At 32.1% G+C, this 12,152-nt stretch overlaps 4 protein-coding genes across 4 annotated transcripts; 3 read left to right on the top strand and 1 right to left on the bottom strand.

Annotated features, from left to right (window-relative positions):
- Nucleotides 1-196: 196 nt before the first annotated feature.
- On the top strand, nt 197-2,822 carry ASCRUDRAFT_12999 (L domain-like protein; the record flags this gene model as incomplete). The annotated part of the gene is made up of 5 exons (XM_020189017.1): nt 197-366; nt 1,340-1,458; nt 1,515-1,642; nt 1,760-1,989; nt 2,238-2,822. The coding sequence occupies 5 exons, from the start codon at nt 197-199 to the stop codon at nt 2,656-2,658; spliced, it is 1,068 nt and encodes a 355-aa protein (XP_020048446.1). The 3' UTR covers nt 2,659-2,822.
- A 2,450-nt stretch (nt 2,823-5,272) lies between these two features.
- Nucleotides 5,273-6,427, top strand: ASCRUDRAFT_75341 (uncharacterized protein). Its single transcript, XM_020193027.1, is given in 3 exon segments — nt 5,273-6,238; nt 6,293-6,372; nt 6,391-6,427. The coding sequence occupies 2 exon segments, from the start codon at nt 5,443-5,445 to the stop codon at nt 6,346-6,348; spliced, it is 852 nt and encodes a 283-aa protein (XP_020048445.1). The 5' UTR covers nt 5,273-5,442; the 3' UTR covers nt 6,349-6,372; nt 6,391-6,427.
- Nucleotides 6,428-7,074: 647 nt separating this feature from the next.
- Nucleotides 7,075-8,481, bottom strand: PSO2 (DNA cross-link repair protein PSO2; the record flags this gene model as incomplete). The annotated part of the gene is made up of 1 exon (XM_020190397.1): nt 7,075-8,481. The coding sequence occupies one exon, from the start codon at nt 8,479-8,481 to the stop codon at nt 7,075-7,077; it is 1,407 nt and encodes a 468-aa protein (XP_020048444.1).
- Nucleotides 8,482-9,471: 990 nt separating this feature from the next.
- ASCRUDRAFT_33603 (GTP-binding protein) lies at nt 9,472-10,145 on the top strand (the record flags this gene model as incomplete). Its single annotated transcript, XM_020190445.1, has 2 exons — nt 9,472-9,536; nt 9,617-10,145. 2 exons carry the CDS (start codon nt 9,472-9,474, stop codon nt 10,143-10,145), a joined length of 594 nt encoding a protein of 197 aa, XP_020048443.1.
- Nucleotides 10,146-12,152: the final 2,007 nt, after the last annotated feature.

The raw sequence follows: 12,152 nt of genomic DNA, 5'->3' as shown, positions 1-12,152 counted from the left end.
AGAATCTAAATCATTCACCTTTATAGGTATTCAGATTAAGAATCGTTTAGCCGAGGTAAAATCGGATTTCCAAATGTTTGAAAAGAAGTTTAAGAATTTTGTCACAAGTATTCCAGTTTCTGTTTACCCATTGGGGCTTTGGTTCGAATTGANAGCCAAAGAAAAACCTCAAATTCGTATTAACGGATTGTATTCAATGGAAGGCGAAAATGCACCTTACAAGAATAGAAGAACACAATCTGGAAAAGACAAAAATCATTCAATGTTTTTAAATCGACAATCTCATGTAATTTTTATCGGGGGATTAAAACCCTTTTGTCTTGAAAAGCAAATCAAAAATAGCTTAAAAACATTTCTTGGAGAAAAGTCTNACGATCTCGAAAAAGATTTTGAAAATGAGCTTTACCCAATATTTGAAATAGCCAAGTTAAAAAAAGAAGAAATCATACTCGATATGAAACAATTCGAAACAAAATAGTCTATTATCCAGAATCTTATAATAATTTTACTATTCTAACTTGTAATCATATATAAATCAATAAATGAATTTGTGATTTTAAATTGTAGAGTTGAATGGTAAAAGTTTTTTTGCTATGCAGAATATTTGAGTTCTAATTAAAAGTTATTTGAAAATGGAATTTTCATACTTTTCTTTTTTCTTAAAATGAGATTATTCATTTTGATTATCAATTAAGTACTCAAGTCTGTACTATTAATGAATTGAAGGGGGCAGTGAAAAGAATTTTATTTTAGATCCAAAATATTTGTGAAATCATCAATTTTGAAGTTAAGAGGATCATTTATATTTATGCTTGGTTTATTATTTGGAGATAATTTTGAGATATTGATTGGATTATTTGAGATTTTCACTGCATTATTTGAGTTGAAAGCAATTAAATCAAAATTACTTTGATGAGAAAAATTGTTTTGAGTGTAGGTGTTTCGATTGTTGATGGATTATTCAGAATCGTTCCATATTTTAGTAGCGGCGGTTAGTGATACATCTAGAGTACTGGAGTAATTGTGCTTCAAAGAGCTGTTCGTATTACTTCTGAGATTATTGAAGAAATCAGAACTCAAAGGAAAGTTGCTAGAGAGCTGCTTAAGGGAGGTTGCAGAGTTTGAATTGGCTTTAATAAAAGAGGCCTTTGATGGAGATTTTGAAGAAGGCCAAAATGGAGAGATTTCACGATGTTATATCTGGACACTAAATCATTAGGGAACAACCTGAGAGAGGCCAAAGGTTCCTTTTCTCTTCCTGAATATCTTGGTGAGCATCATAGGAGTTGAAATATTGAACTAACTTAAAATCGTTAAATTCATCACGTAACAAAATAAGAAAAATAGAAAATTTAAACGAACTAACTCATTTGAAAATAATAAATTTATGTTTCAATGATAATTTAGAAATTGTTGATAATTTGGATATTTTGATTAATTTTAAAAACTTGCACATCAGTTGGTGTAGAATCAAGACAATTTTTCTTTCATTTTCAAAACCAAAACTCTCGAAGTATTAGATCTTAACAAAAGAATGATAAACAGAAGTTCAGCTCCATTTAATAGCTTGAAAAATTTGAACCAGTTAAATACAAATAACAATTTAATTGACAAAATTGAGAATATTGAAAATTTTGAGAAAGTAAAAAATCTATAAACCTTTTTTATTTTAGGTAACAAAACTAGTGCAATTAAAAATGAAAGTGATAATCTGAATGTTTGTATATTGAGTTTTAATTTATAATCTTGTTCGGTAGAGGGCAATATCAAAAAAATCAAAACTTTTGATAAGTCAGTCAATCTAGAAAACCTTCAGTTAAATAATAATAAAATCACGAAAACTCAGAATCTAGATCAGTTGATCAATTCAAACACAATTTCGTTCCACAACAATAATATTAGAAAAATTGAAAATGTTAATTATTTAACAGATCTCCAAGGGTTATTTATTGCACAAAACCAAATGACAAGGCTTCAGAATTTGAATAGGTTAGTCAATTTAGAGAAAGTAATGATATATAGAAATATGATTGCCAAAATTGAAAATTCAGATTAGTTAAGTAAGCTCAAAAATTGAAGCTGTTTAATTGTGGTATTTACGAAATTGAGAACTTGAACAAGCTGGTTAATTTGAATTTGCTAATTTTAGGAAATAATAATATAATCAAAATAAAAAATATAAGCTATTTGAAACACTTTACCAGTTTATAATTGTACAATAATAAATTGACAAAGAGTGAGAGTCTGGAGGGATTTGAAAAGCTAAATCAACTAAATCACAATCGCAATACAATTTCTAAAATAGAAAGACGTAATGCATTGACTAATTCAACACTTTTAGGCTTTCTTAGTAACACAATCAAAGAAATTACGAACTTGGATAGATTACAAAACTTAGGAATCTTTTTTTTAAATGATAATCAAATTGAAAATGTCAACAATATTTTTATTTCAAAAGGGGTGGGCGTGCATTTATCTGGAAATGAAATTATTCTGGCTGGTCAAAAGTTTCAGAATGAGTTGAGGAGGTTTGATGAAAGATTTATTAAAGAGATTTGGATAGACAAGGCAAGTGCAAATGCTTCATTTTCGGCTGAACTTAAATTGATTATTAAAAATTTCCAGCACATTTTCATCCTTTGGCAAAGTAAATGGTGATACCACTAATAAATAGCTGGGTCTAGAAAGAAAGAACGATACTTTTCTTTGATCTTTTTCTTTATCTCAAAACTGGACCCACCGAAGTGGTAACAGAAATCTCATGCATGCTGGGCCTAACTATGCACAGTTAGCATAATCACTGCATAGATCTCAGTTACCCTAATTCTAGCTGCATGGTTGAAGAAAAAGAAAAAGAATATATTTGTTCTTGATCCTTTCGTTTAATGAACGGACGAGTGTCAGACTATTTATAGCAAGGGTTATCCGTATCCGAGGTACGGATAGGTGACGTACGGATGAGCAACGTACGGATGGATTAAACGATCCGCACAGTGTTGCGAAGCAGTCGGATGTCCCAATGCTGTAGCGAATCATGGTATTATATTAAGGTAGAAGTATATAAAAGAAGAAACGACCAACAAGAGCTCTCAGCCTCCTTTTATAGGGAACTGGGTTAGAACCCAGAGTGTAACAAAGGCAGACCGGCAACAGATGCCGATATACCGGTAGTGATCCAATTGGGACATCCGACTGCCTTGCAACACGAGTGAGTTTGTAGTCCTGACTTAGACTTGTTACTTCATAAGAAAGCCCAGGCTAAGATGAATCAAAAAAATTTTTATTGAGTTACTGGTCTTTGTAATGTTTTCCAAAGTTTCCAACTTTCACTCGGAGATCATATTTGATTAATATCTGTTATTTAGAACTTCTTTCAAAAGTCTTCTCCAGATAACTTTCAATACATCCTTATACCGGTTCCTGCATTCATTATATTGATTTTTTTTAATTTTTTTAAATGACATTTTGGTAAATTTCATAGAACTTTCAATAAAACACTTGAAATTTCCATAATCAATTTTCGTGGTTTTTTTTGCAAAAACAAAGCCATGAAGAGGAGACTTAATGACATGAGGAATATCGTATCGATTTTCGAACTTTTAGAAGAAACCTAATGTAGTTGTTTATTGCTAAAAGAAAGAATTCAACAGCGTGAACATCTATTATCTTTTAAGATTTAAAACCAATTTGTGGTACAAAATCAATTGGAATTATGATTGAATGTTTTTGAAGGAAAGGAGGAAATTGAAATAGAATGACTAAACAAGTACTGGAATGGATAGAAGATGATAACGTTTCGATCCTGAACATATTTTTTTTTCTATCATAATTTAAAACTTTGTAACTGTGTAATTTAATGATTAATAACGAGAATGAGATTAAGATAATTGATTTTGTAGCACGAGAAACTGATACACATAATTATCATCGTATCGTAGACACAGAAGCTAGCTCTATTTGCTCAAAGATCACTAAACAAACTGCAAATAATGAATGGCTTCAAAATAATTTTTAAAAATGATTTTATATTTTAATTCTTCACCATGTAATTGATAAATATTTTTTATTGAATGGACGGATTTAAAAGAACCCACTCAGAAAAACATAAGTGGGAATTGGTAAAATTATCAATAGAAGGATATTGATATATTCTAAGAATCTTTATAAAACCAAGCAAGAAACAATTTTAAAACAATTTTATCGACATTTCTCTCCACGAACGAAATTCTTGTCTTAATCTAGATTTATTGGTATTTCTCTTTCTATCGAACACAAGCCTTTCATATATTCCTGGTATCTTAAATATTATTAATGCTTGAAGTTGTTTATTTTATATTTATAATTATCTATCATTATTTATAATTATTGTTGTAGCTTTTTGTTTTATGCAACGTAAGTTGCAATTTATTGATAATTTGAAATATTACCTCTAAAGTAATCTTAGCCGTTTTAATGATATTTTTCTTTATAGCTAAAGCTCCCTTCCATTATAAAGTGATGTAAAAATACTAAATGCTGGCTATAATACATTTTTTCAAATGTAAACCATCCAATTATTTGGGACCTATCCCTTTCAGTGAATATTTTCTTCAACATTATTTGTAATTCGATTGTTTTTAGCTCAATTGGTTAAAGCATCTTGTTCTACAATAGGCCTTCAATATACTTTTGGTTTTGTTTCCAGTTTGTCGTCCAAACATAAAAAGCACTTCTACTTGGATACATAATTACTTTTTATTTTTTGTTCACCTATAAATAAACATCCCAAAGAATACGAAATGAGTTTGAAGTTGGCTTAATCGTATTGTTTCCTTCCAATTTTATTGGACAGCAATCTTAAAATAAAAATGGCAGAGTTATAACGTGAGTATCAGACGTAATCACTGATGTAAATCTCCTCGTAATGAAATTGTTTTTATTATTAACTCCAGCATCACTTTGTCCTGAAAGAATCCGGTTCCTATTTGATGTTTTTATCCAATTGTCTATTTGGACCAAAAATAGAAATGCGAATAAACTTTTGGGTGTTTGATACCACTCTTCTCCATGGAGAAAAGGGCCATTACGTCTACAGTAAAAGTAAGAACTATGAGTAATCATGAAGGCTTTTTTCTTAGTTCTTGCTCGTAAATAGTGCTTTTTTTCCCCAGTTGAACTTGACAATCATGGAGTTCTAACTGCTTATGGTTTCCTATAGACTTAGAAATTTGTTGAGCACAGAAAAATATTGCTGTCTTACCAATTTGTTTAGGACAATAATATTGAGAATATTGACATCTTCAGGGGACAATATCTGTTAAATTTAGATGCTCAGCAAATTTGCAAAAATAGAAGCAGTTGTTGAAGAATAATCTGTCACACCGTATAAATATCTGGCAAATGTTTGCTTACAATCAATATCTGCGATAGAACTTTTACCAACACTTTAGTTTTATTTTGACAATGTTTATCAAATCTTCATTATTCATTTTTCTGCAAATTTTCCTTCTTGCAAAATCTGCCCCAATTGCTTCATCAGATGATGAGGCTGACTCAACTGTTACTTCCACCTGTAATTGGTCAGTATGTGACAAGCTTTATGAACGATACCAGACAGTTCCTAATGATCAATTCTGCGATTCTGGCTGTCCAACTGAAACTCCTTATCCAAACTTATCCGATGATATCTCAAAGTGTAGGGCTTGTGGCTTTTGCGATGTTTGGCTCAAATATTCCCAAGAATTCAATGAAGCTCTACATTGTGGTGGCCCCATGATCTTGATTTACTGCGTTGAAGATGAACAACCTTCGCAAACTACAGACTGCCTTGAACCTACACCAGAAACAGGTAACGGAAAAAATAACGGTAATCAAAATGGTAACGAAAATGGTGCTGGTGGAAACAATGGCAATTACAATGGAAATTACAATGGAAATTACAATGGAAAATATAGTGACTACTATGGTGGTTATAGTGGTTACAATGGTAACAATAATGGTAACTCGAATGGTAATGCCAATGGACCAGGTGGCAATAACGGAAATGACAACGGTAATAACAATGGAAATGCTAATGGTGGCTACTGGGGCTATTCTGGATATAATGGTAACAACAACGGTAACTACAATGGTAACTACAATGGAGCTGGTGGTTACAATGGTAACAATAATGGTAACTCCAATGGTAATGCTAATGGTGCTGGAGGCAATAATGGTAATGATAACGGAAATAACAACGGAAATTATAATGGTCCAGGTGGTAACAATGGTAATAACAACGGTAATAATAATGGTAATGGTAATGGCGCTGGAGGTAACAATGGTAATGGAAATGGTAACGGAAATGGTAATGGTAATGGTAACTGGTAATCGAATTGCTGTATCTCCAGTTTTGGTGGTCAAACCACCTTGTTTCTAAAAAAGTAATGAATTTCTCAATATTTTAACGCCTTTTATCTTTTTAAGTTCTATTTTATTTGAAAAAAGATGGTTTTTCTGTTTGTTTCTAATTTGACATATTTTTCAAAAGTATATTTTTTGTACCTCAATTAACAAATTTACAAAATGTTCTATACTCTAATTTGTAAGAATATTTTCTGCACGCAATCAAGAGATTTATCCCAATACTGCACACAAAAGACTTATTTATAGTCTAAATCAAAGCACACTACTGTGCTTTCCTGGGTATGCGTCATCGGTTATTTCCAAACAGTTCCATCACAAACACCAAAACCAAACCATTTAGAAGCATATTTCTTTTATAATGGAAATTTCAGAATAAAAGACACAGTTATGATTGGAAACAGGGAACGTTTAAGACTTTAAAGCTGGCCGATAAAAATAAGTGTAGAAAATTTTCAACCATAGCTTGGTAAAGAAAAGATTATTAATTGAACTGAAAAGTTTAATTGATAATCCTAGATTTGATTATTAACAAATCTAAAATAACCTATGAAACAGAAAATATTGTTTCTTGATTCATGCATTTATTGAGAAGTGTGTCGATGAACTAAAAATACGAACCCAGAAAAAAAAAAATTGAGTTCAATAAAAACATTGCTTTCCTGATTTAGTTCATTGGATCAAATCTAGTATCTAAAAATCATCAATTGAATATATAAATGATTTATGTATGATTTTCCATTCTTTGATCCACTGATCCATTTCACGAATTGTCTGGTCATTATGAAGATTCACAGTTGGTATTATTTTCCTAATATTCAACAAAATAGAAAAAAACGTCAATTCTCGAAAGCTTGAATGTTCCGAGTAAGGGATTTTGTACAACTGAATAACTCTATTAGAATTAAATTGTTTCCTAAAATGCTCAATTCCAAAGGAGACCTTCTGAGTGATGGTTTTATTTAATATTTCTTTCAAAGAAGAAGTTGGGTCTATTTGCTTAAATTTATTTCCAAAATTCCAGCCGGTAGGATGAAAGGCTATTAACTTTTCAAAAGTACTCTCATAGGACTTGTAGTATTTCATTAGCTCATGGTAATTAAGAATTTGCATTGGTATTAAATGAACTTGGCAATTGAAGGGATCGGTGCTCAACTCAAGCTTGAAATTATCCACATTACCTTTAAACTCACAATCATCAATAAAAGTCTTTAAAATTTTTCTTTTATATGGATTTACATATAATTTAGAACCAATCCGCTTACATATTTCGATAGCCAACCTTTCTTTTCCTATTGTATATGATCCAATAACAACCAAGTAATTTTTTTTAACTTGGGATTCGGGTTTCAAGAGTGGATATGATACAAGAGTAAAGTCGGTTATCTTTTTTTGCTGAATTTCATTTGAAAATAAATTGCAATTCACTACTTTGTCAACAAAATCACCACATTCTTTAACAACTAATTCCTGATCGGGAAAAAAAAAATTTGGATTTAAGTAAGTAGTGTCTAGATAAACTTTTTCAAAACTATTAAATTTTTCCATTAAATATTGAAGTAGTTTTTTATTAGCTCTAAAGTCTCCTGTGTGTAAGACTCTATAAACCTGAGCTAAATTTGATCCATGGTAATATTCAAATACTATTATAGCTGATCCAGGACAATGATTAGCAGGCAAAAATGTAAAAATGAGGTTTGGATAAATTTCAAATTTTTTATAAAATGGAACAGATATTATTCTTTCTGGTTCTGTTATATTAAACTTTGCAATAATCAATTTCTTAGTAATTCCGGTGCAATATATTAGTCCTTTTGAATAGATACAGTTAGATAAATTTTTTGTCAAGCCCATATAATGATCTGCATGAAAATGAGATAAAAAATATTTTGAAATAACTTTATGTTCAGCGTAGCAAAACGAATCCACAGCAACTTTATAATTTCCACAGGTCTTGATCTCTTCAGTGTTATCAAGAGTTTGTTCATTACCATTGTTCTTGAAGCCTTGTGGATTTTCAATATTGTTTAACTTTTGCTTATTAAAGGTTAATATTTTGAACCAAGGGATTGGTCTTTTTGATCTTTTTGATCTTTTCATAGATGAGAAGTGTTCTTGGTTTAAGGATTTGGATGAATTTTCACCTACGCTCGAAACCAAAGATATTTTAGAAGAATCAGTTATTTCGATATCTAAAAAATCCTGCAGTTTTTTTTTATCACTCAGAAATATATCTTCTTTTGCAACCGATTTGTTGGATACTGGCTGCTTTTTGAGAGCAGAAGTCAAGGGATTCAATTTCAGCTTGGAATTATATACTTCAATTAATAAAGTTCCATCATTTTTTTTCGAGGTTGAAGAGTAAGAATCATCTAACTCATTGTTTAGATGGTTGTCAGTGTTTTGATTTGGAAGGATAAGAGCTTTTTGTAATTTAGGTTTGTTTTTTAGTATCTTATTCTTTCGTTCTTCCAAAAGAAAATCAAAATTAGAGGTTTCCTTTGCTTTATAATCAGATATTTTGAAGCAGTCATCTTTAAAAATATCAAAAAATGGATTATGATTTTGATTTGAATGCTCGATAACCTCTACTTCTGAACCTGAATCTGAATCAATCTTGATGACTATTGGAGCTAAGTTTTGATTTTTTTCTGGTAACGCAATAAGGTCTACTTGATAATTAGAATCATGATTTTCAAGTGTTTTTGTTTTGTATTTTTGAATTTGAATGTTATTGTATTCAATGAAATTAATTTCCTCGTCAGCAACTTTGATATTCGAACTCTTGATATTAAATAAATTCGTAGACTGAGGTGCAACTTGTGGTTTCTTTGATGTTTGCCTAAATCCTTTAGTATGATTATTAGATTTTGATGATTTTTCAATACGACTTTTATTGGTTTTAGTTGTTTTCTTTATTTTTTGTATTACCATAATCTATCTTCAGTTTACAAAGCTTTAATTCATATTTGCAAAACAAGTTTTGGGTCATTTTGGAGTTGAACAAAGCGAAAGACGGAGAGGGACTCTAGAGTCTTGAAAGGAGGTGACTTGAAGTGACAAAACAACTGGATAGCGACGACATTCAAAATGGGTCTATTGTCCATCATCAGAAAGCAAAAGCTTAAAGATAAGGAGATTCGAATCTTGATGCTGTATGTTGTTTTGCTTCGGTTACATAGTGCAATGTGGGTAGAGAGAATTGAGAGACTAACAAACTGGGGTTGTACTGTAGAGGCCTCGACAATGCTGGCAAAACTACAATTGTGAAGAAGCTTTTGAACCAAAACATTTCAGAGATATCTCCTACAATGGGATTCCAGATCGACACATTGGAATATATTGATCCAGACTCAAAAGACAGCTTCAGGTTGAATGTTTGGGATGTTGGGGGCCAGTCGACGCTCAGGCCCTTTTGGTTTAACTACTTTGAGAAAACAGACTCGTTGATTTGGGTTGTGGATATTCTATCAATGGAAAGGATGCAGGAGAATTTTGTTGAGTTCGAGAAGGTATTGAAGGAAGACAGATTGATTGGGTCGAACTTGTTGATCTTGGTAAACAAAACTGATTTGCTAGAGGGAAACGACAGCAGTAGAGTGGACGAGATATGCCATCTAATTGAGGAGTCGTTGCAGTTGAAACAGATTAAAAACCACAACTACAAGCTACTACCATGTTCAGCCTACACTGGTGCTAATATCGAAGAGGGAATCAAGTGGATAGTGGACGAAATCAAAGAGAGATTGTATCTCTACCACTAAACCACCTTCATGAAGCACCAAAAGCACCTTCCCTCAAAGAGAGCGCGTCAAAATTACCGGAAACAGAAACTCTGCTTTCAATCACACCAATCACCTGACTTTTCAGTCTCAAATGCCGAGAGGTCTCACGTGCCCGGTTTCTTTTGTTACAATTTTTGTTCACTCCTCACTCTTTTTGACTGTTGAAGACCTAGGGCTTTATTAGACAGAAAGTTCAATAATTCAATCTCATAATCATTTATGGAATCTGAGCAGACTACTTCAAAAAAAAGAGCCAATTTCAATGCTCGAACTGCTCCGGCGTTGGTTGAACCATTAAATGCCAATGACCAAGCTCCGAAAAGGCAAAAGATCCATCACCTTTGCAATCAGAATGACAAAATAAAAACTATCGTTCCAAATAAAGGCCAGGGTCATGAAGTTGAAAGTGTTGAAGCCCAATTTTCTGAAACTGAAGATGTGGAGCTTCAAACTGCTGAAGCCGAGAGTCCTGAAGCTAGGAGAGCTGATTTAAATCATTCTAACAATGACAGGGCAAATGACAATCAGGAAATAAAAATTCATACTGAACGAACTCCAATTGATCAAAACAATAAACCTGTGGATGTTACTAGTGAGATACACACCAAGGTAAACTCTAGCTCCCATACCAACCAGATTGATGAAAGAAAGAATAAAAAGAATTCAAATAATGACAAAGATGATGAAAACCATTATAAAAAACCCTTGAACATTCGAGCTTTGTTGAAATCAAAAATGGCAACCTCGATAATCGACAAATATAACTCATCCTCTTTTTTCAATCTACCTCCAATCTCACAAGCTCAAGCTCAATTGGGTGGTTTGCCCTTACCATTAATTGCTCCATCTGGCTTACCTCCTAACTTGCAATTAAACATCAATACAATTCCAATTCTAGATAATCTATCAACTCAAATTCTTCGTGTAATCATTTCGACTTCCTTTTTTAAGCTTTTGGAAATCGTTTTTAAAAAGGAAACCACGCCTTTAGGTGCAACATTTATTGATTTATCCCGGTTGTTTGATTTAATTAAAACAATTTACTCTCAAAGCAATCCCTTTTTAACTGTTCATGATGTCTTGCCCGGATTTTGGAAGCCTGGAAATGTCGCACCCTCCATTTTAAGAGGTAAAGAAGATATCATTGAAACTGCTCTAAGAAAATCAAATATTGCAACTTTTATCTGTTGCACTTTGGGAATGATGGATACAGTTTCATTAAGTGATTTGGATGAAAACTTTTTAAACGTCTTCTGCCCTGCTTCTAATGCAGTGACTCTAGATACAAAACTATCCAATCCCTTGTCAAACCAATCACAAGATGATATCATTGCAACTGCAAATACTACTGGTGTTGGTGGTTCTGGGAAATTACTAAAATCTNAGAAGAGGAAGAAAGTATGCGCTTGAGCTAGATGACAATCCCACAAACTCCAATCTCAAAATCTTAGACTTGCAAAGTAATTTCTCAAATTCAAAAAGTGAAAAAAACTTTGACGGTTCTTTACTGCAAGGATTTAATCAATCTNATGAACTGGCCACCCAGCCATCCAAAACTTCAAAGATTTTGGACTCTCCAAGTATTGAATTGGAATCAATTTCAAAAAATTTAACCGACAATTTTTCTTCTAGTTNAATTGATAATGATGTTGATATTAACTTAGAGTCTTCAAATAAAGAGCAACCACACAACCAAACAGTGCTTCAAGATCAAAGTAAGCTATCGAATCAAAACAATATAGATAAAGTGTCAGGAAGTGAAAATGGTTCTCATGACTTTTCCACTGCGTTAATTGAAACTTCAAATCAAGCAAAGATTTCCGATTTCAATCACAACCAGTCTACCTCTCGTAAATCTCTGCAATTCACAAATAACCCCATTGAGGCATCTCACTTTTCCATTTCTAGTTCATCAAACAATAATTCTGCATCATTTAATGCGCCTTATAACTTATCTTTGCTTTCAGATGTTTCTAGTTCTATTCC

This window comes from Ascoidea rubescens (genome assembly GCF_001661345.1).
Source record: "Ascoidea rubescens DSM 1968 unplaced genomic scaffold ASCRUscaffold_4, whole genome shotgun sequence".
NCBI classification, from domain to species: domain Eukaryota; kingdom Fungi; phylum Ascomycota; class Saccharomycetes; order Ascoideales; family Ascoideaceae; genus Ascoidea; species Ascoidea rubescens.
This window is presented reverse-complemented; position numbering and strand designations above follow the sequence as displayed.

Excerpts from the sequence above, each read along its gene's own strand:
- ASCRUDRAFT_75341 (XM_020193027.1), top strand. The coding sequence starts at position 5,443 with ATGTTTATCAAATCTTCATTATTCATTTTTCTGCAAATTTTCCTTCTT. Across the intron at positions 6,239-6,292 it reads AAATTATAATGGTCCAGGTG|GTAACAATGGTAATGGAAAT; the intron begins GTAACAATGGTA and ends ATGGCGCTGGAG.